Source organism: Acromyrmex echinatior, chromosome 7 (assembly GCF_024713525.1).
Source record: "Acromyrmex echinatior isolate Ae372 chromosome 7, ASM2471352v2, whole genome shotgun sequence".
NCBI classification, from domain to species: Eukaryota; Metazoa; Arthropoda; class Insecta; order Hymenoptera; family Formicidae; genus Acromyrmex; species Acromyrmex echinatior.
In genome coordinates this window covers 9,192,210-9,219,803 of record NC_141858.1, presented here as the reverse complement: position 1 = coordinate 9,219,803, position 27,594 = coordinate 9,192,210, and the positions used below count along the sequence as shown (strand labels likewise).

Sequence of the window (27,594 nt, the reverse complement as noted above, 5' to 3'; positions counted from 1 at the left end):
TACCTCCAAAATCAATAGATGGTCTCTTATGCGAATTATTTCTCTGTACATACATTTCTCTCCTTTACTTTATTCGTAACATTGATCACGTTAATACATCGCTCTGACTTACTTCTTTAAAATATATGCATTACAAAATATTTTGATTATTTTGTTTCCCTCGATGTCTCGATGACTCTCCATTACCAAAATGCACGCTTCTGGATGCCTTACAAAAATATTTTTTCTTCGATATAAAACATTTGTATGTATACTTTATGTGAATATTGTATTTACTGCAAATACTTCACGTAGAAATAATATTTAGAAGTTTCTCTAATTTGAGCAGACTGCTTTGGTCCCATTTATAGCCATTGACACCATTGTTTCCTTGTATTCTTCAGATATACAAATCTTGCATTCGATTTCTTAGTGTTCACAATTTACTAAATTCTATATCGTTTCCTTGATATAGTAATCCACGTTACATTCCATTCATTTTTAAATTGAGTTGTCACTCATCCTTTCTTCAAAGATATTCACTTTGTTCTTCTTTTCTTGTATTACACTGTTTCTCATTTGAATATGTATATCTTTCAACTTCATCCAACAATAATAAAAATTTAAAAGTATAACAATATATAGAATAATATAGAATAATATTCTATATATATATATATACAATATATAGAATAATATATAGAAATATATAATATAGAAATATATATTGACTTAGGATGTCATTGCACATTAATTGCGATTTCTTAAACTCAAAAGATTCTGATTAATACACTTATCACTGGTAGGATGATCGAATTCAGCTATCAGTAGTTCTAAACATTCGACTATGGCACTTTTAAAATCTGATGCATAATAATGTATACCATATTCGTTTAAGCATTTGCAACAGATGGTATTATTTTAGTAAATATCTCTATTCCTTTCAGGAAAATATCTTTGTTTAGATATTCATCGTGATCGTGAAGACGTACTTTTGTGTTGTTCATCGGTGAGAAGCAAAAAACAGGAATGCCCACCTGAAAAGTAAATACCAAAGTTATTATATATTTTATATTAGGTGTTGGAATTAATTCGTAGCGTTTTTAATGAAAGAATGTTATTTATTTCACATGAGCATTAAAAAATACATTAATGAAAGTACTTCCCATCACTTGTAAAACGCTACGAATTAATTCCAACACCTAATATATGAAATGTATAATAATATACAATATAGTATATTAAAAATTATAACGTATAACAATCTAGATTTTTTATAATTAACATAAAGGTTATTATTTAAATGCGATGCTTAACTTATCAACACAATGTTTTTAGTTTTAATGAAAATCACATTTCTTATATTCTAATGTGAAACTGCTGATAATAAATACTATTTTTAGCCAAAATTTATATATATAAATTATAAAAATATTCAATTCAATAAAATATCTATAATTTTTATTTTGTAAATTTTGAGTCTAAATGAACTAAAGTTTCTAGAACAAATGTATAAAATAAAGCATGATGCTGTATGTTTTACAAAGAAATTTCGCATACTTTGAAATAATTATAATAAAATAAATAACAATAATACATATTTCTTCTTCTGTGTACTTAAATGTTAAATTTTCATATAAAGACCAGTCTGATGCTCACCCCTCGCACAAAACGGCCGTCTGTACCTCCCGCGAAGATAGCGGTTTCCAAATTAACACCAATTTCATCGCAGGTATTTTTGAAAGCGATCCAGTATGGATTAGATTCATCTAGTTTGGTATTCTCAATTTTGGGATTTTTCTCTTCGAAGGAATAAGTTACATCTGGACCAGCTTCTTCGCACCACTGTTTGATAGTAGCTTCGAATTCGTCGTGATTAACAGAAGGCGTTATACGAATGTCGAACATAGCGCCGAACTCGGTAGGTATAACATTAGTTTGTACGCCACCCTGTAAATAAAAACATTTAATAGACTAAAATCGTAAAATATCAAATAGATAGATAAGGAGTTTGAAAACCTAAAATGGTAAAATAAAATCTTAACACAATAATAAGGCAAGGGTTCATAAAGTAAAAAGTTGTATATTATGATTGATGTTAATTGCAAGACTTATTAGAACATTAGAATACTTACTGTGGAATATAAAAATCCCAATGAACAGACATATAAAATAAACAAGTATCATGTAACGACTTGAAAATTAAAACTAATTAATTCATTTGCTTTCTTTGAGATTTTCTTTTGAAATTTTCTTTTAAATATTTATTAGCATTCATTGAATTCAGTATAGAATAGTGTTTATACAAGGGCAATGAGCACATTAATAATGCAACAAACTGTTTTTTAATTTACAATTTAAATTACATGTATCATTCCAAACGTTTCGGTTCTTACAGAACCATTCAGTGGACATATAATTTATTTTACTAATATATATTAATAACCGATCTTATCTTCATTCGTCAATTAAAACGCTGCTCAATTATTGCGATTTCTATTCTGATTATGTAACTCAGAATGGTAATCTATGGACATTGTAATACTAATCATAAGTGTCAACAAGTTTTTTTATGTAGAAACATTCTATTTGGAAATGTTTTAATGTTTCTGTCGATCTCCAAATAGAATGTCACACACAATTTCAAATTCATGTTTCTATAATATAAAGAAATTTGTTAGCATTCATATCTATGGATTACCACTTTGAGTTATATAATCAGTCACAATAATTAAATAGCATTTTAACTGCTGAATGAAGACAAGATTGATTATCAATATGTATTAGTAAGTTATGTCCTGAGAATAGAGAATAATTTGTGAGAATTAAAACATTTGGAATAAATATAATCTATATTATAAATTAAAAAACAGTTTGTTGCACTGTTATAGTGCTCATTGCCCTTATATAGATACTTTATTTTTAAATTTGTATTTTATTGAGCTTTTAAAAACTGTTTAATTTAACATAGAAACTTATTTAATATTTTATATTCTTATTTATAAATTCATCTAAATGAAAAATTATATATTATTACATAATTTAAAAATATTAAAAATTATATAATTACAATAACTCAATGATTTTTAAATATAAATGCTCTTATAAATTATATATATCTTTTAAATGGGTTTTTTTTAACGAAAATAGTATTTTTGCTTGATACTTACCCAAATTTTCGTAAGATTTACAGATGTCACTTCGCCAAGAGTACCCGCTATTTTTCTAAGATCTGGATTTAATTTTGCTTTTTCGGAAGCTCTGAAGTCTGTGAAACGATCTATTATAACTCTTAATTTTTCTCCAGCCGTGTTGTCCAACATGATGGATCCGTGACCGGGATTGCCCGCACACTTTATTTCGACATGCCAAATCGATCTTTCTCCGTAAAACATATAAAAGTTCTCACATGGGCCAGCCACACCTTCATCTAGCGCGAAACCGACGTTCAGAGCTTTGAAGTCTGCAGTGTGTACAAAGGCTTTCATTCCGAGAACACCGCCGATCTCCTCGTCTGGGACGAAAGAAATGTGGATAGTGCGTTGGAAACGTTGTCCGTTCAGTTTCAGTCTACGGATCGCCTCCAAATATTGTATTGCCACGCATTTCATGTCCTGGCTGCCGCGAGCATAGATGTCGCCTTTTTCGTCCATGTGTGCGCTGAATGGCGGATAGGTCCATTTGTCCTAGATCAGTTATAGAATTAGTATTGAGAATCAACAAAGTTGATCAATTATTGTGTGAACAATGATTACATACTAGGGCGTGTTCGGATTCCCAGGTACTCCCCCCATATAGATTTCTAAAGGGGCGTCCCAAAGAACATTCAAAGGATATCTCTACATCCTAAGGATGTTCTTTGGGATGTCAAAACGTCCCTCGAATAAAGCGTGCTGTGTAAGCCGGATGTTATATCATCCTTGTTTAACATATGATCTGCTTTTTATTGCTGCACTTTTTGAACTGGTATACATAATACATTTGTTTCAACTTATTGCATTGGTTCAGAGTGCAGCAATAAAAAACAAATCTTCGGTAAACAACAAGAATGGAGTAATACCTGGTACTCAGGTGAGAATCTGAACATAGCCTTGAGAAAAATGTCTAATTAGATTAACTGAAATTCTGATTGAGAATAGACGAATCAGAATTTTCTGGTTCATCTAAAATCTAAATCTACTAGAAGTCTAGTTGAGATAACTGGAACTGTGATTGATATAATCAGAATCTTCTATCTAATTCATTAAATTCTGAATCTCATTCTATCAAATTCAGAATCTTCTATCTAATTCATCCATTTTCAAGCAGATATTTTTCTTAATGCAATAATATACATCTGCAACATCTTTACCGTAAATCAAAATACTTATAAATTACTTACTTCGAAAACAGGAACAACATCCATATGACTGTTCAAGAGAATCGATTGCTTCGTAGGATCCGTTCCCACCCATGTTAAAACCACAATCGGTTTTTTAGGATGTACGTGATAAATTTTAACTGGTAAGTCGAGAGACTGTGCTTGTCTAGTTATGAATTCCACGCATTTATCTGAAATGAAAAACACAATAAATTAGATTGTATTAAGCATGAGATTTTATATGGAAACTTTTATCTAATTCATGAAGAAAGAAGAGAAGGGAGATAATATCTAGAAAGGAAAGGTAAAAATAATGAAAAAATCAATCATAAGAGAGGTACGATAAGCGGAAAGAGATAATAATAGTAGAGTAGGGTTCAAAGGAAATAAAAATGTGTGAGTATAATAAGCAGGTGATGATTATAGGTTGTGGTTAGGGCTATGGTCTAGATATTAAATTTAATTTATAGTATAGTAGAATTAAATATAGAATAAGAAACTAAAAAGCTATGAAGGAAAGAATGTAAAAGATATATAGAGTAAAATTATGATATAGATAGCTTTGGGTAGCAAGAAGTAGCAAAAAAAGGGAGTATCATGAGATATGGATAAGTGAATGGATTAAAGCTCTATATGTAAACCAAGTCCCCTTCTTGACTGTGTATACTGAAGTGTAATAAAATTTTATTCTATACTTTTATCTCTAATTCATTTAGTTATCAGGATTTAAAGAGCTTTTGTAAAAATTAATTTTAAGTTAAATTAAATAATTTTTTACTACGTTCAAAACTTGCAAATTAATTTCGGCAGTAATTGACGTAGCAATTCCATATAATTTATGCTCTAATTCAGTATATTTGTAAATAAGAAATCTAAAACGTATTGAGAAAACAGGATTTAAATTTTATTTTTTTTTACTGTAAATTAAATAAAATATTATGTCTAAAATTTGAAAGCTAATCGATGTATCAAGTTTACTTAATTTAGATTCTAATTCAGTCTATTTATAGATAAGAGAACATCTAAAATATTGAGCTAACATAACATAATTTAAATGTTTTTTTTTGTTCAAGTTCAATATTTTCTAAAGTAATTTTTCTTGTTATTAAATAATAAAGTAAAACGACATGACAATGTTACATAACAATAATAATGATCGCGGAAATTAATTCCTTTGGAAATATCAGACAATCGTGTGATAATCGTAATAAGAGACGAGGCACTTGCAGAGGGATGGTAATTGGCTCTATTATCAATTGCAGTCTCTTATCTATTCCATCAAGAGGTCACAGGATCTATTATTTCTCAACTATGTGCGTATTAAGAAATATAACGAGTCGTCGCGATGTCGCGACACATCCGTAAGTCAGGCCGTTATATCGTACAGATTCAAGGAACGCGAAATCTCGTCGACCGGGTTACATAACTAGCTTCCACATTTTTACCGGTCGTCAATTCGCGATTCGGAACAACTTCTTCCATCGAACCGGCAAGATCGTTTCGGGAATCACGACGGGAACGCAAAGTGCCGGGCCGTGTGCTCAATCTGGGTCATGTCGCGGCGCCCATTGAATCGCCACGACGTCGCTGTCGTCATCGACAGACGCCCGTGACCGGTTTCGGGAACATCGCGGAACAGCTCGGCGAGGTCGGCAAGACGCTGCGACCGGACGTAGGGGAATAAAAATAGAAATAACATCGCACGCGTAGGGTGGGGCAACGCAATGGCTGGATAGCGTCACCGACGCTATCCCCCCAATTCGTCACCTCGCGAACGTCCTCGCCTGTCGCCGGCGTCGCGGGAGCGCGTCGACCGATTCCCACGGGTGGACAAGCGACGCCGATCACGAGGAACTCCCCCTCGTCGTCGGTGAATCGCGCAATTTACCTAACGAGGAAACGCGTCGTTGAGCGACGTGCTTCGCGATCTCGTTCGCAAACGTGGCCGGTCGGCGTGGGTCCCGCTTTTTCCTACTTTTTTTTTTACACAGGACACGCACAAGTCTCGCGCTTTCTCTCTCATCTATACGCTTTCTTCCGAAATTACAATCTCGACTTAGACCAACTTAGACGCTGGACGCGATGCGAACTAATCCGCTTTCGCTGCTGGACGCTTTTAGACGCGCGCGTCGCAGATCTCTCTCCTCCCCCTCGCTCTCGTTCGCCGCATTTCACCCATTTTTCGAAAATCTTATGGAATCTGAAATCACACATGCTCCCCCGCGATCACTCACCATAGTTGACGTCCGGCTGCACCGACGGTATCCGCAGGTATTCGCGGAAATTCTCCACAGCTGTTTCGTCCAGTTCGGTCTGCGACATCGTTTCGAGATGGTCCGTTCCTGTTGCCTTATCACCGCTTGTGGTTCTTGTTCTTACCCTTGCGATTCAGTGATACGCTTCTTAATGCCTGATCGTCCGTCCGTACGCCGATAAGCTACGCACCTAGCGTCCAGATGCCTATCCCGTCAGCGATCGACTGTCACAAGCAGACAGCGGCGTCGAAGTTCGAAGCTCGAAGCAAAGTCTCCGGCGTACCGTCGCGTCGCCGCCGGAATGCCGCCGTCGCGCGCGACCACACCGCGACCACGGCTCGCCCAATTGCCGCCGGTTACCGGCGTTGACGTCACAGCGACGCGCTCGAATCGAATAGCGCGGTTAGTAACAGGCTCCCATGCGCTCGGCACGACATCGCGTCCGCCACGTCGGAGCACGTCGGAGAAGCGTCGCGCCGCGCCGGTCCGGCATTTGAAATCACGACGCATGGAGACGCGACATCACGTGACACCACGTGGCGCGGCGAGATGATATCGCTCCGCTCGCTTCTTCTACCACTTCCCTTTCATCCGATTCTGGAGAAAAATGTTAAGTACGCACTAGAATTTCACTCTAAATTTTTGGGAGTGAAATAATTGCGTCCGGTTCTACAGGAGTGAAATTTTCACTCTTGGAATGAAGATTACTCCAAATGGGAATCAATTTTTAATTTATGTGAATAATTTCACTCTTCGAAAGGAGAGATTGAAATTTCATTCTAAATGTTAAATTTAGCCTCTCTATATCTAATCTAAAAATGATTAGGCTCATGCAACGTGTTTTTATATAAAACGAATGAATATTATGGTAGAAAAAAGCACTGCTCTGTATCGCGAAGCGAGATATTAAATAATCATTAAAATTAATCTTTTTAGGTCACGAAATTCTCTCCTGAAGAAGTAAAGTTCACTCGTTGCCGGACTGACGCAACTATCACTTTTCTTGGAGTGAATTTTATTCCCAAAAATTTAGAGTGTAAATTTTATGGAATTGACATCCATTATATTCTCTAAAATTGTTAGACTATGTTCGAAAATACTACCTGAGTATTATTATTTTATCCTTGTTTAACATTCAATGAACAACAAGAATACTCGAAAGTACTCGAATAATGTTTTCGATCACAGCCTCAGAGAATGAATCTCACTCTGAAGAGTGTAATCTTTATTTTTAAAGATTGAAAATTGAACCACTCTTTTTCAAGACTGACTCAATTTCACTTTTTAGAGTAAAATTCTATTCCAAAGAATTTAGAGAATAAAGACAAATGCCCATATATTTATATAGAATTGCTTTAATTAAAAAATTTCAATTAAAAAGCATCTCAATAGAATTTACTTCATCGATGAGTATTTTTTATCTTATTACTGACAAAATTTACTTTATTTTAATAAAAGATATAAATATATAAAGTTTTGAGAGCTGTTTGTGCTTACATAGTTTCGAGAATAGATTTATTTTACTGTAAAGTAATAATCATTTGAATGGATTTATTACAATTATAATATACTTTCAGGCAAGTAAAGTTTGTCATAAGTTCGGCAAAAAGCTAGAATATTTTTATTAATCTTGTAAAAATTACTCAACCATTTTTCTTCACGTAATCTTCTGGTTTTGTAGCAGCAGTTTCGTTGATATCATCACTTATATGCACTGGTATCTTCTCTTCTTATTATTTAATTTTGTAACTTTACCATGTTGTGCACATTGCATTAAAGATTAAAGATATCATCCTTTATTTTCCTCGCTGCCGTCATCGAAGTAGAAACGCAGAGACAATAAATTTTGCGTTCTTTCTTCCCCATTTCAAATGCAATTTCTGAAAATTTTTTGAAAAAATCAAAAACATGCGAACAAGGACGCATTTACGAAAAATTTGCGATAATATCTGACGCAATATTTCCGATTTATGTTTTTTTATTTACTAGAAATTAGCTTTTTCTCTAAAGTCTTATTGACGATTCTCGCTATTGTTAACTCATATTAAGCAATAGTAAAGAAATAATTCTAGAAAAAACTTTATCGCTAGTTAATGATGATTGTTGAATATTGCTATTTGTCCTTCTTGCATCTATAATGTCAAAAACATTCCGATATATCTATTTTTAGGAATGTAAATAACTCTTATCTTCTTTCTAAAATTTTTAAGAGAGATTCTCACTCTAAAGGAAAAAATCTCACTCTTAAAGACTAAAAATTGAGTCACTCTTTTTCAACACAAGCTCAATTTTCACTTTTTAAAACGAAATTCCACTTCAAAGAATTTAGCGATAATATTACTTTTTTATCTTCTTCTAATTCCTGACAGAGGGGGGGGGGGGATAAGTATAATTTTCGTCCATTTTTACAAATGCTTTAAAGCAATCTCATCATTTTGTTTCTAAATTGTCTTCATTTATAAATGGCACGTAATAAAAATTAACATATCATTTCTCGCTTCTGATGTCATGATTTAATATGGCTGTGATGATTATTCAGGCGCCTTAACTGTTAACGAATTTGGCCACTTGCATTACATTAGTGTACACTAAAAGTTACTATATATGACATTAGCAACATTAAATGTAAAAACATATAAATATATTTTAAATGAATAAATACCTAAGAATAATTGTCACATTATTTAGCAGAATATACACATTTATTGTCAAAGTTGATTATGTCACTGTATTTAGATACTATAAAGGAGCCTTTAATGTGCTTTTATCCAGAGTAGTGCGATTGCCCGAATTCATCATAATTTTTTATCTTTTTCTAGTTCTAAGAATTAAAATAAATGAAGAGCAAGTTAAATCGAGATTAAATTTAATCTACATTTGTGGAAACGGATATGAATTGGAAAAAGATAAATTAATCCGAGATTAAAATTCATTTACATTGATAGAAATTGGCTTTAGCAAGAATCAACTTAGATCAGTTCTTAAAATCATTTTAGTCGACTAACTAAAAGCATTAAATCTACAATATAAATGTAATATAACGCATGGTGTTAAATAACACCAATTATATTGCGAAATTATAACATAGATATTATGTCACTTTTAGTTAGTCAATTGGGATTGTTGAATACTCCCAAAAGAGTCCTTCAAAAGAAAAATGCATGTTTGTACACTGCTGCATAATTATAAATTATGATAATAAAAATATCAAAATACTTTATACGGCCATAATTTTGAGCAAGAGATAATACTACAAATTATATTCTCTATTAATTCTGCATGTCTATCGAAGAGAATAAATAAATAATCGTTTCGTAACCATAATTATTAAACATTCTGTAAAAGTTTTTTGAAAGAAAAATATATTTACGCAACATTGCAATTAGCGAATTTAATATAAAATGTATGATAATGTAAAAAAAGCATGTAATTTTCAACAAAAGATAGTGCTAGAAATTGCGTACATTGCAGCAATCATCCTCAGAGATAGCATATGGTAATGTATAACGTAGATTACTGTTTATTGTTGAAGAAATAAACAGAGCTTTTATCTGCGACAGTAAACAAATGATATCAATATCGTGTCGGTGACTATGCTAATTTTCACTTTTAATAATAAACGATTTTATTTATTCAGGGGTATTAGAGTGGGAGCGATAGTCGCCCCGATCTTGGAAAACATCATGAATTTATCATTTTACCGTACAATAAAGATAAGAAGGCGATAAGGGCCATCAGTCAACTCGACTAGTAAAATGTATTCCGATTTATTAAATTTTTTTCACGTATGCCTAAATATGAACTCTTTACACGTTACGCCATAATAATATATCGTGTGTAGAGTTTGATATCGAAGAACTTGTTACATTTATTATAATCGATAATATGGATTAAATTATCATACAATGTAATAGGTAATAATTGTAACATGGCTATAACTAGGCACATACATGTAACAGTGAATTGCAAATAAAAAAATTATCGTGTATTCTCAGCCTATTATATAAAGATTGAATATATATATGCGAATATAATATAATATTAATATAATATAATATAATATAATATAATAACCACTATGCGCTCTGCTTTTATTTACAACATTGAAACGATTATCCTAACGAGTTATTTTATACTATCAGATGCTTTAATAACAAGATCGCGTGTTGTTCCTGCTTCTTTATGTCAGAATATCATACAGATATATATATATATATATATATATATATATATATATATATATGTATATGTATATATATGTATATATATATATATATAAATGTATACAATACCAACTAGAGCGGAGAATTGTACAACGGACAATAAACATATGGATTTAGCTGCAAAGCAATCGTAGCTTGTGATCTTCGGATTTCCAATAGAATTTCACGAAAATTCAAAGGATAGAGAGAGATTAATGTATATATATGTGTGTGTGTATATACATATACATATATATATATATATATATATATATATATATATATACACTTAAATTAAATTTATCTTACAAAAATATTTACATGTTCTCATTGTGTGTATGGAGGTGGCGAAACACAAGCTGTACACTTTTTTATCTCTCTGATGTTACGCCACCCGCGACAATTTGTTAACTTACATTAGTGTTGTGTACACATATGTCTCTCTTCTCTTATTACAAAATATCAGCTAAAGTACAAAGTAAATATCAAATGCCAAAAATACGTCTGTTTATACTTTGAAATCGCAGCCGAACACAATATAAAAAAAAAACGTTTCCCTTTTGTTTATAGGAGATCCGTACACATATGTACTCAGGAATTTTGTTAGGACACCCCCTCCCCTGCTTCCGTAGAGAATGCATAATTTTATAATTTAATTTGTTTTTTTTTTACCAGGTTTCCTAATCACAGATTTCTAAACTTTGATATTTGCTTAAAAACCGACAGTATACTGTCAAAATTGCTCGCTTTTCTTCATTCTATGCGCACACATGTTAAGAACCTCACACTGCATATTTTGCATCTTCGTTCAGGTAGAATCCTATTATATAATCAACGGATGCGGTACACTTCGTACTCCCGAGTGCTCCAGATGTTTTCGCCCTGTCCTTTATCTATAGATTTTAATTCCGCTGAGAATGATGCGGTATCGTCTAACTTTTTCGTCCTTTTCTTTCGATTTTCACGAAAAAAGATTTTCACAAGCAGCCAATAATATTTCTGTAAAATTTATAATCAAAATTCTTCTAAGTGGTTTTTTACTTTCTAAATTCAGTTTTCACAGAGCGAAAATCTGTAGCGCGTTAATGCCACAATGCGTTAATGCGCGTTAATTAATGACATAATGTCGCAAGATAAAATAGAATAGCTTATCGCCGGCTATTACCACGAGCTTAATATTATTGATGTTATAAATGTTCAATAGTTATAAACAATTCGGAGTACCTACTTATGGTGGACCGCATCCAATTACATAATTTGTAATCAGAAAACTATATAAGTCCAAGCTAAGAGAGTCTTAATCCATTATGAAAATAACGCTTTTCGCATTTTGTATAATAAATTAAGATATATATTTGCTTTTACACCAATAAAACTTAAAATAAAGCCATGCATGGTCAAACTAGAGATTGAGATTGGGTTGGAATTTAACAAATCAGAAGAAAGAAAACCAATCTCAAGCTTAGTGAACTTTGCTTTGATTGATTAAATTTCAATTCAATCTCTAGTCACGGCTTCATTTAAATGAGTTTATAATACATTTTTACCCTTCGAAAATGATTTTAATTGTCACTTGTAACATCACTTCAATATGTAACGTAGATATAAACGCTACAAATTTCTAATGAACGTTATCATCTAATTGTACTATAATTAATTCGAGCGACACGGTCGGACTCTATCATACCGCGGCAAGTGAATAATTATGATTCTATGTGCTGTCTTAAATAAACAGCATTAACGAAGTAACTTCGTTGTTCTTCTTAGTATCCATCATTCGCTCCTCGCGATTTGGAAAGTCTACGACCGAAAATAGATAAACAATATACGTTATATTACAAACAAAAGGCAATTAACTTACAAAAAAATTCGAACTTGGCTTCTCATAACAAATAACATACTTATGTACACCTAATAATCGCACCATTGAAATCTGAAAATTTATATATATACACACACACACACATACACACACACACACACACACACACACACACACACACACACACACACACACACACACACACACACACACACACACACACACACACACACGCACGCACGCCACACGCACGCACACACACACACACACACACATATATATATATATATATAAAATTTCAATTACATATAAAATACAATGTACATAATTTTACATGCGCGCACATGTACCTATTGATGCTGGAACTAGACGACTTTTAAATTATACAGACAAAACGTAATCATTACGATTATTTTTAATCACGAGATTAAAACACCGAATTATTAATATCTGCACGAAGGATGTCACTAACGCGCAGCTCATTTGTAAATTTAAATTTGTAAATCTATCGCTCGGAGTAGAGAAAAAGAAACGCATATCCTTTGAAACGATAGAACAATCGTGTTTTTCGCGTACTAAACGATAAGATACCGTGAAGCAGCTCTCAGTTACAAAATAGATTACGATTCTTTCGCTGTATTAATTTACCATAATTTACTTCTACTTTTAATTACTTTTTATAATATAGTAGGTTTTGTACTTGAATGAATGTTCTGAGCGAATGAAATTTTTGGAGATCTCAACCTAAAAAGGATAAATCCGTAATTAAAACGTATTGTCACACACCGTGATCTTTCGCGCTTTTCCGTATAATTAAAAATGTATTGCATTACTGCTTAAAGCATCAAAGAGAATAAAACGTATGGTCACATTGTACCATTTTTATTGTAACTGGTCTGTCCTGCCTTCTTAGAGTATCTCGATTCTTGTACAAATTCATAAATAAACTTGTTCATAAATAAATGTTTTTTTAAATAAAATCGGCGTTAAAACATTTGTCGCATATATCGAATGCGTCGCCGTATAAGAAAAATCGAGTAGTAATATATTTTCACGAATCCCCAAAATAAAACTCAAGTCTTCAAATTTCAACATTTACCCTTTATTATAAATAATTTGCCCTTTTACAATGAAATATAAAATATAGAGAATTCCGCGCCTCTTTCTGCCTTTTTATATGTCAGAAAAACAACACAACACAGTACTCGTTTACGTGTCTACGTGTGTCATAGGTTTTGTTACGGTTACCATCTACGAACTAATCTAAATATATAGCATTATTAAATATAGCTATATTGTTAACATTATGCGTATATGCAAATAGTATGTACAGATAAGTTGTATTATGCAGAGTGCATATTGTATATATAATGATAACTGCTTTTAAAGGGGATATCGCGAGATCAGCTGATTTCGTCAGCTGAGTGAGAGCGCGCTTCCAACTTTATTAACACCTTATTAAAAAATTGGACTAATGCTATATATAAACATTTTAGGGCACCATTTCACCGGTATAAAAAGTGTACGCCATTTGAAATACACTTTTGGCCGTTGCTCGCGAAAAAGGTACCGATACAACTCTCTCGATATATCCTACCTAAAAATGCACATCGCTATATCCTCAAAATATTCAGCTATCACCTTAGGCCACACAAATTCCGTCAAAATACTTTGAGAGAAAAATCATCGAATATATGCACGGTAAATTTCAAAAATTTATGTGAAAATCCTACAAGCGATTGACAGCGCGAACTAAAAATTGTATTTCTTTAATTATCTAGAAAATTATTGGAATTCTATACGCGACTTCTTGCCATTTGTATCTCACGCAAGCTTCCGTACGAAATAATATTTTAGTATTCTATAAAAGAATATAAGAATGCTTCCGTCAAGAATATTCAGTTTGAATTCGTTCTTTGCTTTTTTTTCCAAAGAACCGAGTCTAAAACTTCATCTCGTCGACAGAAGAGTGGGCAAGATAATCGAGGCGGTTCAATGTCGCTCGTTGTAGAGAATGTAAAATGATATCAGTTTAAAACTTAAGAACTTTTAACAATCCTACCCTTTTCTGCCGGTTACGACCTCGGCGCCGGATGGTTAAAAAACGGCTTCTGAGGTTGTCCCGACGACGCCGGAGGATACGACACCTGGGTGCCCGGAGGCGGTGGCGGTGGCGGCGTCGCCGCTGGGAACTTAGTGATCGGCACCGTCGTTCCCGCGGTTGGCGGCGGCAGCGGTGGTGGCGGAACGAATTGTGGCGGATACGGGTTGGAACCCGGTGGCGCTTGGGATGCTTGAGGTACCAAGAATGGCGTTGGCTGCGTCTGCTTATTGACCGCAGTCGCCTGCGATGACGCGGCGGTGCTGTACATTGGTTGTTGGGATGTGGTCGGCGGTGGTATCGCAAAGTTCGGATATTGCACCGTGCCAGGTTTGCTCTGGAACTGGGGATAATGAATGGACGCCGAGCCAGGTGGCGGTATATATGGCTGCGGGGGTAACTGCGGGGGCAATCCTGAGTATGCCGGCGGGGTGCTGATTACTAAGTTTTGAGGCGGAGATTTATGCGCCTTCAGTATTGCCTCCGTCGTCAAACCTGTAAGCAGAAGAATAAGGATGACGTATAAGCAGTATTTACTTATAGTAGCATAAATTATAGAAATCAAAGCTTTAAACGGTCTAGCTGGATTTTCAATGCTCGTATGATTCTTGCGTGAATTTATATACTACATGTGTAGTCCCATATTTTTCGCAATAAGAATTAATTATTTACAGATTTTAATATGTTATTCAACATTATTAATATTGTTTCGAAGATGCGAATAAGCATAAAAAATTTGTTAAATTGCTAACCAATTTAACAAATTTTTATCATGATATTACTGCGGTAATTTAATAGCGTTTTCTCAAGACTGAAAAATCATTTCGCGCGGTTCTGGGGAAGAATCATACAAACATTGAAAATCCAACTAAACCGTTTAAGGCTTTGATTTCTATAGTTTATGCTACTATTTCTTTGAATTCTTCCTTTTCTGTAACCATAATTGATTTCTTCTCTAAAACTGCTGTATTCTCTTTTTTCCACATACATATAGATTTATTTAAAATATATATACCATGCTTGCGAGCTCTCTCTTCTTCGTCATCGCTGAGGAACAATCCAAATTCGCGTTTCAATCGTTCAGTAAGATTTTCTCGTTGACGTTCTACCAAAGTTGGCGCTGCAGACCAACCAATTGCACCCTCTTCTCCTGATTTAAATATTAAATCATTAATTATCACATTGCATAAAACTAATGACTTTAAGTACTTAAAAAAATTACGATGTATTTAGCAAAATTTATATCAAATACAAATATTTGAAGAGTAATTGTTACCTTTTTTTTCATCGTTCTCATTAGCCGCGTTAGGGAATAGTGTCAACGAGTTTATTCCTGTCAACTCGAGAGAAAGCGATGTTTTTGAACCTTCTTCATCGGAACTGAGCGAAGAAGTACCACTACTGGCGCTATCCGATCTACCTCGCGCTCCATTTTTGTCCGTAATAGAAGCGTCATTCGACGATTCCGGTTCGGTTCCAGTTCCTCCGGATGACTGTTGTTTGCGTTTGCGATATTCCGATATGGATAACTAAAAAAATGTATTAATATTTCCATATAAGATCCGCCTTTTATTATAAAAAAAATTTATGTACAGGGTGTCCCAATAATTATTACCATCTGAAATATCTTCTATAAAGAAGAGAAAAATTTAACCAAATACAACCAAAATATAACCAAAATTACACGATGTAAAGGAGACTATCATATGGTGATAAATTTTGTCCAGGTGCAGGCGCTTCAGAAATTTCAAGATCAACTTTGTTTTTTTAAATGGAATTATATAAATTTTTTTACACATATGATTCTTCTAATTATTCTGCATAAAAAAGTATTAAGATTATGGTACCGAAAAATCAATAGTTTATTTTAAATCTCATTCTGATATAACTTTTTACGTCAAATAAAACGGAACATCGTGTTCCAATGAAAACATTCTTTTAATTAATAACATTTTATTTAATTATGTAAATTTAAAGATGTTTGAAATGATAACCATTACTATCAATGCAACATTGGATTCTTCTGATCATTGATTGGCTTGCTGTTCTAATAACGTCGGAAGATATTAACGTACGCAAATAATCCGTTGTTGCATGTCGTGAGATGTAGTAGGTTGTTCTTTGTACACCATGTCCTTTAAAGTTCCCCATAAAAAATAATCCAGTGATGTCAAGTCTGATGAACGAACTGGCCATGTTACAGAACCCTTGTGTCCAATCCAGCGATTTGGAAATTTTTCATTGAGTTTATTTCTCACAACCAATGAAAAATGAGCCGGGCATCCATTCGTTCTGGTATCACATTCGTTATGTGATTAAAGGCAAGTCTTCTAACGAAGTACCCAATGTATGCTCAAGAAAATTAGCGTACTTATTGCCATTTAGATGTCGATAAAATAAGAACCAATAATTTTGTTACCTATAATAAATGAAAAGATTGGCTAAAAGCAATTTTTTGCACTACATTGTAAATAGAAGAACAGCGCGTAATTTGTAACTTGTGATACTACATCATGCATTCAAAGACTACTGTCTCTGATATTCGACCTACCGCAATAAGAATTTTCCACCGATCAGAAATGCATGTTATATAAATTAACATTCCCGTGATAAGTAAATGTTGCCTCATCAGTAAATAGCACGGTATCAAAAAATAAATTATTATTATTATTATTATTTTGAATCTGATGTTGTGCCTATTGAAAAAAATCTAATACGATTCACAAAGTCCGTTCCATGCAATGCTTGGTGAATACTGAGATGGTATGGATGGTATTTGTGACAATGCAAAATACGGACTACACTATTTTTTTTAATATTAGTTTCTCGTTCAATTTGTCACAAACTAATGTGAGGATTTTGAGAGACCTTTGCGGGAATCTGAATTTCATTCCCTTCATGAGTTATTCGCTTATCACATTCACTTTTACGAGTATTTAAATTACCAGTTTGTCTAAGTTTATCGCAAATATTTTTAAATGTTCGAAAGCTGAGTGCGATTAGGATATCGTTCAACGTATAAATTTTTCACTCGCACTTGTTTTGACATTCTTCATAAATGAGGATCATATCAACTTGTTTTTCAAATAAATATATCTTGCACGATTAACTGATGTATCGATTAAACTTTTCATGTTAAATTTCATTTCGTGAACTTAAGACGTAGTTCAAAGAATGTTTGTTTTCATTGAAGCAGAATGTATCCGTTATAAGAAAATAACAAATTGATCACCATTTATGAAAAATGTCAAAATCCAGATATAAAGTAATTTCAAACTTGATATCTTGTAAACTACTTGTACTATCGATTTTTGATACCATGAGCTTGATATTTTTTTATGCAGAATAATTAGAGGAATCATATTGTGTAAAAAAATTCATAAAATTGCATTAAAAAAAACGAAGTTGACCTTGAAATTTCCGAAGCGCCTCCATCTGGACAAAAATTATTATCATCATATGATAGCTCCCTTTACATCGTGTAATTTTGATTATATAAATTTTTCTCTACACCTTATAGATTAGAAGATATTTCAGGTGATAATAGTTATTGGAACACCCTGTATAACAGAATAGAAATAATTTTATAGAAATAAAAACTAAATAATTTTATGAAAATGAAAGTTTTATGAAAATAAAAGGGAAGTGGAAATGTAGGAATCATTTTGATTTTATATAGTACTATAGTGCTATTTATATAGTGCTATATATATATAGTAGGATTATATTGATGAGGATAATGGTAATGAACAATGATAAAATAACGAAATGTCATTTTCAGCAACAAAAAACATTACTACAGTCCTACCCTTCTAACCTTGCGCTTGACAGGAGGAAGAGAGTCCGGTTTAAAAGCTGGTGCTGGCATACTATTCGGTACGACGGTCCTCGGATCTTTCAACCGTTTTATCTCTTTGGGTTTGGTCTCTTCCTCCTTGGTGGGAGTCTCTTCTAACTTCGGCGTTTCCTGAATCGAAGCCGAATCTTGTATTGTGTCTAAACTATGTTCAGAGGAGTCTAATTTTGGTTGAATTACTTGTGATGGCGTGTTAATCTCATTATCAACGTCATTTTTCATTACTTCGGCCGTCGGCTCGTCGTCCAGTTTTGCCTCCAAAAGTTCACGTAGCGCGGTTGACAACATCGACTTTTGCTCCCCATTCTTAGATCCGTCCACAGCGTCCATACTTATCGTAGATTCTATGATAGCCGCTTCAAAGTCCATCTTAGGCGTTTTCGGCGTGGCAGACGAATCGGTCTTCTTGCGAATGCGCTCGCTCAAAGGTGGAATCGAGTGAAAGATCTTGGGAGAGTCCGCGATGGACTCCGTATCCATGTTCGCAGAAGTCGAATCGAAGATAGACTCCTCCGACAGGGCGGCAAAGGCAGATGGCTCTTCCACCGTGGAGACTTCCTTTGCGGGCTCGTCATTCGTACCCTTATCCGTCTCTTTCGTGTCATCTTCTGTAACGATAATCTGTTCCGGTTTAGTATCGGGCTTAGTATCCGATTCTTTGAAAGATGTTTCTTCATGACTGATATCAAATAACTTAAAGGAAGATTCGCAGTACTTGTCATCGTCCACGTCCTTATCCTCGGAGTCCGAATCTTCTTTCGAGCTATCCATTAGTCCCTCTATTCCATCCATGCTCTTATCCTTCTCCGAACTCGTGTCAATCTTTTCCTGATAGTCGTTACCGTCGTCGCCCGTGATCTTCTTCATCTGCGCTTCGACGTCAAACTCGTCGATAGATGCGTTGTCGTCAGATTTCTCAGCAATCTCTTCACACTTTGCAATGACTTCGGATGATTTCTTCTCGTCGTTCGACTTTTCGTTTTCGCTATTGGCAATGTTTACGATTTCGGCAATGCCACCCCCAAATTCCAGCTGCATCTCCACCACTCGCTGTTTTAAAATCGCGTCAGGTTCTATAGTAGCGATGGGAGAACTAAATCCTTCCATCTCGGTATCGGGTTCATTTTGATCAATTATCTCAACTGTGCCTTTAGTGACAATTTCCTCCTTAGCGAAAGACTCTTTCTTGATATCAAAATTGCTGAATGATACTCTACTTTCGACAGCCTCTCGAATCTTTTCAATTATTTTCTGATCTAATTGATCATAACTACATTCGGACTTTATATCATCTCCCTCCCACTTCGGAGAAACTTTTTCTTTTTTTGTCATAACATTGTCTACATCCATTTCAGAAGACTCTTCCGTTTTAATAATATCAGAGCATTCTGTTTTTCCTTCATTTTTTACATAAAATTCTGATTGAGGAAAAATATCAATTGAGAGTTTTTCTCGAATGATTGGTTTATCAGAATCCATAGATCTATCATCCACTTTAATATCTTCTTTTATAGATTCCGAATCGTAATGTCTGTCATCGGTCTGTTCCACGATAGGCGATTGCACATGTTCTGTATAGTCATCCTGGAAAATATTGGCAATGTTATACATATTACAAATTAAATATTAAAATAATACAAAGATAAATATAAACAGCCTAATAAAGCCAATTATAAGTTTAGTAATTTATTAAAATCTAATTATTAATTTATAAACTGAAATGTTTGCGACAATTTTATTATACGATTTATTATACGAATTTTATTATATGATTTTAAAATATTATTATACATCTTACCATATGACATTAGATTTTAATATATTTTAAGCACTTATAACTGATTTGGTTCATTTATATTACTTTTAATTCTATTGTGAGAAAGAGTTTTGATATTATTTTTTTAAGTAATTAGTTTTAACAAAAATATTTAAACTGCGAAACTTACATCAGCAGAACACAGTGATCTGTTGTTAGGCGCTGCTTCAGTCGGAAGTAGCATGGTCGGTGTCGTCGGCGGGGTGTAATTATCCGACGATAAACTTTCTCGAGCTATTCTCCGCTTCTTGGGGGGTGCTACCGTTTCGCTAAGCGAAGGAGGACTCTCAGGCCGGCTATTGGGTGAATCACACTCTTCCGAAATCGCCTGGCGCAACCATCGCTTCTTTGCCGAGCCTGTAGAGACAGCGGGACTGCCATTGCCATTATTGTTATTACTGGAAATCACTTGCTGTTGCTGTCTACGTTGCGGCGGTGAATCGCATATGCCGCTAACCGAATTGGCAGCTTGCACGAGAGTGGCTAGACTTTTCGCTGCGTAACTCTGAGATAGGAATTCCACTGAAGCATCTGTCGGTACCGGTGAGAAATGCCTGCTGCACAGCGGATTCATGGAATTTTGTAAGGCTGGTGGAGCGGCAGGTGGTAAAACTGGTAAAGGTGACACTTGAGGTATATTAACTTGTGGCGGATCGGGCGATTCCTTTAGCCATTCGTTCATCAATACCTTCTTCGTCTTCGGAAACTTGAAACCCGGAGCCAAGGGGCCGACCGCGGCGGCCACCAACAAACAGGCAGAGGACAACGGTGTCGGTGGCGTGGAACTCTGTGAACTGCTACTGGCTCCGCTATCACAAGTAGGACTTTTGACAGGAGTGGGTTGTTGTAACGGTGGAGAACTTGGAGGACCGGGAGCATTAGAGTTCGCTAAAGCCAGCAATAAACCAGCCGCAGTGGGAATTCCACTAGATGATGAGCCGGTATTGCTAATATCACCCGTCGTGTTCTTAGACGGAGTGTGTAAGTGCGATGAATAGGGAACGTCCTGGCTAGATGCACGATTCTGACTCAACAGAGGCGGCGACTGCATAGAATTGCTCTCGTCTCCGGAGGATACGTCCGACTCGGCGGAGTTCAATCTTGTCCTTCGACTACTGCCCTGCGACTGAGATGAACTTGTCGTCCTTGCTCGACCTTTCCTCCTTCTACGTCGTAGCGGTCTCTCTGAATTTGTTTGTTTACTACTCTTGGATTGTCCCGTCATCGAATGACTATCCTCGTTATCGCTGTGCGTGCCACCAGATTCTTTTCGTTGCGCATTTCTTGCTTGTACCTCCTGTTTTCTCTGCTCCGCCTTCTCTAATCTTTCGAAAGCCTTTATAATCGCCTCCATCTTCCTCTCTTCTCGTGTCATCTTCTTTTTATCCTTTTTCGATTCCGATGTCATCGTCACCGATTGATTCAAACTAGGTGACGTTTGAGGCTGCGTATTCGTTACCGTAGCGGGGATCTCTTCCTTTGCAACTTGACGAGTCGTTGTAGTTGTAACCGTAGTTGTGATGGTTCTCCTTGGCGTTGCAGGAGTCACCGTCGATGATGCAGATGATGTTGTAGTCGTAGCGGCTTGCGTGACACTCGTCACCGGAGGAACTGCCGGTGGTATGGAATCGGTTTCCTCGCAGACTGTATTTCTTCTACCCCGTCGCCTTCGTTCTCTGCCACTGAGTAACACACAGATAAAGATAATGCGAATACGTTACAAAAATATATAAAATATCCTGTTATTATATGTATATTTTGTTATTTGTATCTTTATGTGAGAACTTACTCAGCATTTTCGACGAGAGCGCCATTGCTACCTCTTCTGTTCAGCTGGCTTGCCGCGTTTGTAATTTGACATTCCCGTGGATTATTACATGCGCACACAACAGGCATCGCTGGAGAACTGGGATTGGGTGACAGTAGTAGATCATGCTGCTCATGTTTGATTGTTATCTCGGCGTTTTTCTCGATTGCACATGTCGTCACAATATAGAGATGTAGCGTGCCTTTCTCGATGCAATGCTTCACCTCGGCGTTCGGCTTGCAACTACGCCGCACAAACCTCGCGTCATTTCCGTATGTCCGCGTGTCTACGCACACTTCGGTGCCATCGCGTGGCAGACGATAGAAAAACACGAACGGTCCTGGTCGTTGGACGTGTTGCCTACCACTTTGCGTATACTGCAGTCGATGTTGTGTGCTAAGCATATATTTGCCACGTAATTCCACAATAGGAGTGTTTGGCGGGAGATACATTGTCGCCACTAAAAACTGTAACAAAAAGATTTTTTTCATATTAACTTCAATATATATTTTTTTATAGAGGAAATAAAAATTTAAATAGTTATTTTAGTGTAGAATTCAGTAAGTAATCGCGATAGTGATGAACATTAATGAATAATATTGAGAATATCGGCAAAAGATTAGTATCTATTTCAATAAATCAAATATAGGGTAGGGCGAAATTATTCCATCAATTTCAATCTTGAAGTAAGATAAAATTAGGACAGTAATATATCTATCTCTTTGCAATGACGTGCTTACAACTTATATAATCATGATTGCTTGAGAGCTTAAGTATAGCTTTAAATGTTCAGTATATGGCTGATTTCAGAGACAAAACATTATCACGAGAAGTGAACAAAAAAGCTCCACTCTACTCTAAATAGTATGAAGTAATTTAAAAAGAAAACGAAGAATTTAACAGTTTTCATAATAACATTTCTTTATGTATTTTTTTTCATACAGATTTGAGATAGCGTTTTACTTACTCTAAGATTATTGCTGTGCACGTTAAGCCGGCATTTACCGGTGGCAACGACGTTCATGTTACTTTGCCTTAGGTCACTATGCGTGCCGTTGACTTTGATATTTGATATCCTGGCTCGCAATTCGGGACTGTAATGATTCGTAACGGCTTCTTCGTATCTTTCGATCCATTGTCTAAGGGGGGCCATATTGGTACCCCAGGCATCTTGCACATCGTCCTCTTTATCTTCCAGACTCGTTCTCCTCTTAGCCTTACGTTTCCCAGGTCCTCGCTTCGGAGCAGTATTGTTTTCCTTCTTTCGAACGGTGCTTGATTGTCGGGCTTGCGAATCTCTTCTTTGCCTCTTTCCAACGTTATTGTTATTGTTATTGTTGTTATTATTTAACCTTCGCACCTGTGACGATTGAGCAGACGTATCAGATTTGTTGCGCCTCGGAATTTGCGATTGTTGTTGCGAAAGCGGACGTTTCTTTTGGGCCGTGGCGTTGTTCACCGAACCGACGTCTGTGTCTGCTGAACTGGTGGACGACGCATCGGAAGACATGTCCGAATTAAGAAGCTCTTCGCGTTTACGCATTTGTAAGGCGCGTGCTCGCTGTCTGTCCACTCGTCGTGGTCGGCATCTCTCGCAGAGGTATTCATCAGGAATGTTCGAACGATCAATGCCCATACAATCGACGTGCTGCCATACTCTACGATCGCATAATCAGTTCTCAATAAGTACTGTTTTCATCAAATGGGATGCATAATTTTTTAGTATAATTATTTTATAATATAAATACAGACTAAAAAGACTGTATAAATATTTCTCAATCTATATTCTATATTAGTAATGTGAAAATATTGGTGATACTTACAAGCAACGGTCACAACATATCATATATCCGTCATCATGTTCAAAGTCACTAAAAATAATATATGAAACACAATATATTATATATATTACCATTAGCCATGATATATAATATTATACCTCTACCTATAAAATTGTTATTCACTTACCAGATACATCTAGTAACACTGTCCTCGTCATCACCTTCGCCTTCGGGTGCTGTTTCAGTTTCTTCACCTTCCGGTTCCGCCTCTCGTCCCGCATCACTACTTATCACACTGGCAGCATCATCTTCCACATTGGTGTTGGTTGCAACTTCAATTATAAAAAATATTTGTTACTCCTAACTTTCATTAGATTCTATATTAGAAGATACACGATGGTTTCTTAGTTTGTAAAAAGTTTCAAAAAAAGATTCTTGAAAAAAAAAAAGATAATAAAAGATAATAAATTCATGACTGACAATAATATTGACAATAATATTGACATTACCAGGTCCAAAAATGTAAGGATGTTGGGAGGTAGCTGTGGAACTACCGGCTCCGTTAATGGGTTGCTGCTTCGGATGAGGAGGTGGCGATGGAGGCGGTGGTGTCCGTGGCGGTGGCGCTCCGTAATTATGGTCTTGGAGAACGAATTGAAGACACTATGGTTAAAAAAGAATTTGTTTTAAATTGAAAATCAATTAATAATTTCGAGATACACATAAAACATACACATCTTATAAGCTAAAACATATACTTTATAACGTATAGATTTGTACCTCGTAAGGAAGTGGCATTCTTCTTACTGGCGATTTAGAGGTACTTTGCTCTTCTTCTTTAGACATTCGTGACTCATTATCCATTCTACAAATATTATTGTTTTATTTTCTTATAATATCAGATCATTTAAAAAAGAATAAAATTAAGTAAATTAATTTATTACAAAGTCACTTAAGCTTAAACTTACTTATTCTCAGTGACGTCTTTACGAGGTTCAATCGTAGCCGAGGTTATCGGAAGCAAGGTTTTTATTTGTCCGGCTTGCTGTCGGATCTGCTGAGTGTATTGCGGCGTCATGACCAATTGTTTCTGCTGTATCGCTTGTTGCTGAATTTTGATTGGCGAGTTTTTGTGCGGAGTTATCACATTGGATGATGTAACTACCGTTTGCTGCGGCAGCAAGGTCTTAATACACGTTTTTTGCGCCACTTGCGTCGCGGTCGGACCTTGGGTTTTCGTAAATCCCGTTACGTTTGAACTCAACAAGGGTTTAACGCCAGGGTTGTTGCCAATTTTCTGAGCGTGATTTCTTTGTACAGGTTTCTGCGGTGGAATAGTCTTAATGCATCCAGATTGTTTTTGCGGAGCATTTTGTGGACCAATTATATTCTGTTGCTGCTGTTGTTGAATGATTTTCACGGGTTGAGGAGGATTGTTATTTCTTTGCACTATAATAGGCTGTTGAATGACATTATTTTGGGAATTTGCAGTCGTCTTAGCGGGATTCACTACGGATTTTTGCGAGATAGTCTTCAGATTTGCTACAGTTTGAACAGCTTGCGTCTGACCCTTTGATATTCCTACCCTCATCATTGTTTGTTGTTGCTGTTGCTGCTGCTGTTGAACTTTCGAATTCATCATAACCGGAGTTCTTTGATTGTTCGGTACAGGTGCTATCACCTTCGAATGCACATTAGTAATACTTCGTTGAACCTGTAGATTATTCGCCGATTGCTGCTGTTGAGACTTTTGGATTACTTGTTGCGAACTACCTTGTAACAATTGCGCCGACGTAGTTTGCAACTGTATTTGCTGTTTAAGCACATTCGAATTTTGCGATGATTTGGAGACGTTTGGCACACTGTTGCTCTTGCAGACATTACTCATCGTAGTTTGTAGTTTGGCGGTTTGTACTGTGGCCATTGTCTGAGATTTTTGCAGCCCAGTTACCGTTGATTGAGATCTGACTGCTTGTTGGCATGCCATAAAATGTTGCCCAGGTGGTGGATATTTTTGTATACCGGTTACAAGGTTACTAGATTTCGAGACATTATTTATTTGTTGTGTGCTTGATTGTAATTGCTGCCTGCCTACGGTTAGAGATATCTTATGAGGCATCTGCAACTTTTGCTGTTGCGTTTTGAGATTTGGAAGATGATTGCCACTCAACAATGGAACTTTTTGATTGTTGCAGACAGGTTGGAGAGTTGTTTTTTGAATATTCGTTGCGCCGACAGGCTGCGTCGTCTTCTGTGTCGGATTGCCTAGCTGAATTTTCTGCGGATTTGCGTTGTTCGCTGTTGCTTGATTGTTTATAAACTGACCAGGTAACATTCGTGTTTTTTGCGCACCTTGTGATCTAGATAAGGAATTATTACGTTGTGCAACTATAGTAGATGGGTTAGTGATCACATTTGTCACGGTCTTGATTTTTTGCGCCGATTGACTAGCTGAGATGATACTGCTTGGCAATGATTTCGTGTAAAATCTTTGTAGATCCTTCACCGCTGTAGTAGAAGTACCCGTGGAGTATACTGGTTGACATTTGTGATGTAATGTAGTCTGTACATTACTTGCCACCGTTACTTGTTGCTTACAATGGATAAGGTCAGCGGTCGTAACTTGATTCTTCGATTGATATATTGGCTGACTGCTTTGTACCGTGATCATAGTTGTTTGCCAAGGACAGAGAACGCCGCCACTATTGGGGGATGGCGAGGACGTCGAGTTAGTCGATGTTTGAGAAGAAATGTTGACCGTCACCGGGACAAGCTGCGCCTGATCAGTGGACGATGGCGATAATTTCTGCGAGATGACGCGCGATGTCAATATCTCCGTGGTGTTGGTTTGTGAACCGGTAATAATTTTTTGCACCTGTTCCCTGGCGCCTTTAGCGACTGGATAAGTCACCACAGGCTTGACACTTGCGAGAGTAGACGCAGTAGTAGCCGTCGCAATCTGTTGCTCATGGTTGCTTGTCGCCTCCAAAGACTGCAACAGCTGCGACTTGCCACTATTAGCAGCCGCAATGGCGTCATCGCCGCTCGTGATCACCATGGCGTTCCCTGTCGTGGTGATAGTCGTTGCTGTGCCGGTGGCGACTGCAACGGGCTCCTGGGATCGCCATATCTCCTGAGCGAACAGTAACGTCGGTGGCGGTTGTTCTTCACTCCTGTCGTTGTCCTTTGTCGTGTTCTCCACCACCGGCGCAGCTGCAGCCTCTACATCTAGTTTTAGAACAAAACTCATGGTGGTTTCATTAGCTTGACCATATTCCTTCTCCATTTTCGCAGACGTAGACTTCGTCGTTCCAGTCGAAACGACAGTTTGCTCCGCTTCGTCATCATTGTTATCTGTGGCTGGTGTGTTCTCATTGATGCGACCGTCACCGCCGATCAACGAAGATGCTGGGGGAGGTGGGCCAGGCCCTGGGGATAATTGCTCCCCACTGCCAGCTGTTCCACCCCCCGATAACTTGATTACCGATGGGGTCGACGTTTTGGTAGCCTTATGAGAGCACGTCAAGTGGAAACTCGCAAGCGAGTTTAGCGACCGGTCCAAGGACTGTTGGCTATCGTCCTCGCCCGGCTTCACCAAGTCTAGTTCTCGATTTG

General features: G+C 36.2%; 2 protein-coding genes across 13 annotated transcripts; both read right to left on the bottom strand.

Annotated features, from left to right (window-relative positions):
* Window positions 1-50: 50 nt before the first annotated feature.
* LOC105154436 (aminoacylase-1) lies at window positions 51-6,710 on the bottom strand. Of its 2 annotated transcripts, none has more exons than XM_087408007.1 (5): window positions 6,574-6,710; window positions 4,361-4,530; window positions 3,150-3,665; window positions 1,639-1,929; window positions 51-1,016 (listed from the first exon to the last, which is right to left on the bottom strand). In XM_087408007.1, exons 1-5 carry the CDS (start codon window positions 6,659-6,661, stop codon window positions 873-875), a joined length of 1,209 nt encoding a protein of 402 aa, XP_087264133.1. In that variant the 5' UTR covers window positions 6,662-6,710; the 3' UTR covers window positions 51-872. The 2 variants fall into 2 exon arrangements, with proteins under 2 accessions (XP_087264133.1, XP_087264134.1); XM_087408008.1 differs by lacking the exon at window positions 6,574-6,710 and adding an exon at window positions 5,785-5,995.
* upSET (SET domain-containing protein upSET) lies at window positions 6,574-27,592 on the bottom strand. 11 transcript variants are annotated; one of them, XR_847186.2, is made up of 14 exons: window positions 24,948-27,399; window positions 24,760-24,844; window positions 24,489-24,642; window positions 24,167-24,311; window positions 24,022-24,069; window positions 23,166-23,856; window positions 22,181-22,665; window positions 20,522-22,073; window positions 18,528-20,159; window positions 15,996-16,248; window positions 15,735-15,869; window positions 14,681-15,214; window positions 8,243-8,474; window positions 6,574-7,191 (listed from the first exon to the last, which is right to left on the bottom strand). XR_847186.2 is itself a non-coding variant. In XM_087408002.1 (13 exons), the coding sequence occupies exons 1-12, from the start codon at window positions 27,263-27,265 to the stop codon at window positions 14,694-14,696; spliced, it is 8,019 nt and encodes a 2,672-aa protein (XP_087264128.1). In that variant the 5' UTR covers window positions 27,266-27,399; the 3' UTR covers window positions 6,574-8,474; window positions 14,681-14,693. The 11 variants fall into 11 exon arrangements, 7 of the variants coding, with proteins under 7 accessions (XP_087264128.1, XP_011068267.1, XP_011068268.1 ...); XM_087408002.1 differs by having other exon boundaries at window positions 6,574-8,474; XM_011069965.2 differs by lacking the exons at window positions 6,574-7,191; window positions 8,243-8,474 and adding an exon at window positions 10,346-13,362.
* Between the last annotated feature and the right edge of the window lie 2 nt (window positions 27,593-27,594).

What these genes read in the sequence shown, in the direction of transcription:
- LOC105154436 (XM_087408007.1), bottom strand. Translation starts at nt 6,661, where the DNA reads ATGTCGCAGACCGAACTGGACGAAACAGCTGTGGAGAATTTCCGCGAA. An exon ending in ATGTTGTTCCTGTTTTCGAA is followed by an intron (nt 3,666 to 4,360) that starts GTAAGTAATTTA and finishes TAACTGATCTAG; the next exon opens with GACAAATGGACCTATCCGCC. An exon ending in TAAATCTTACGAAAATTTGG is followed by an intron (nt 1,930 to 3,149) that starts GTAAGTATCAAG and finishes TTTTATTTACAG; the next exon opens with GGTGGCGTACAAACTAATGT.
- upSET (XM_011069963.2), bottom strand. Translation starts at nt 27,265, where the DNA reads ATGGAGAAGGAATATGGTCAAGCTAATGAAACCACCATGAGTTTTGTT. An exon ending in TCAAGCGCAAGGTTAGAAGG is followed by an intron (nt 16,249 to 18,527) that starts GTAGGACTGTAG and finishes ACATTTTTTTAG; the next exon opens with TTATCCATATCGGAATATCG. An exon ending in TGAGAACGATGAAAAAAAAG is followed by an intron (nt 15,870 to 15,995) that starts GTAACAATTACT and finishes TATTTAAATCAG; the next exon opens with GAGAAGAGGGTGCAATTGGT.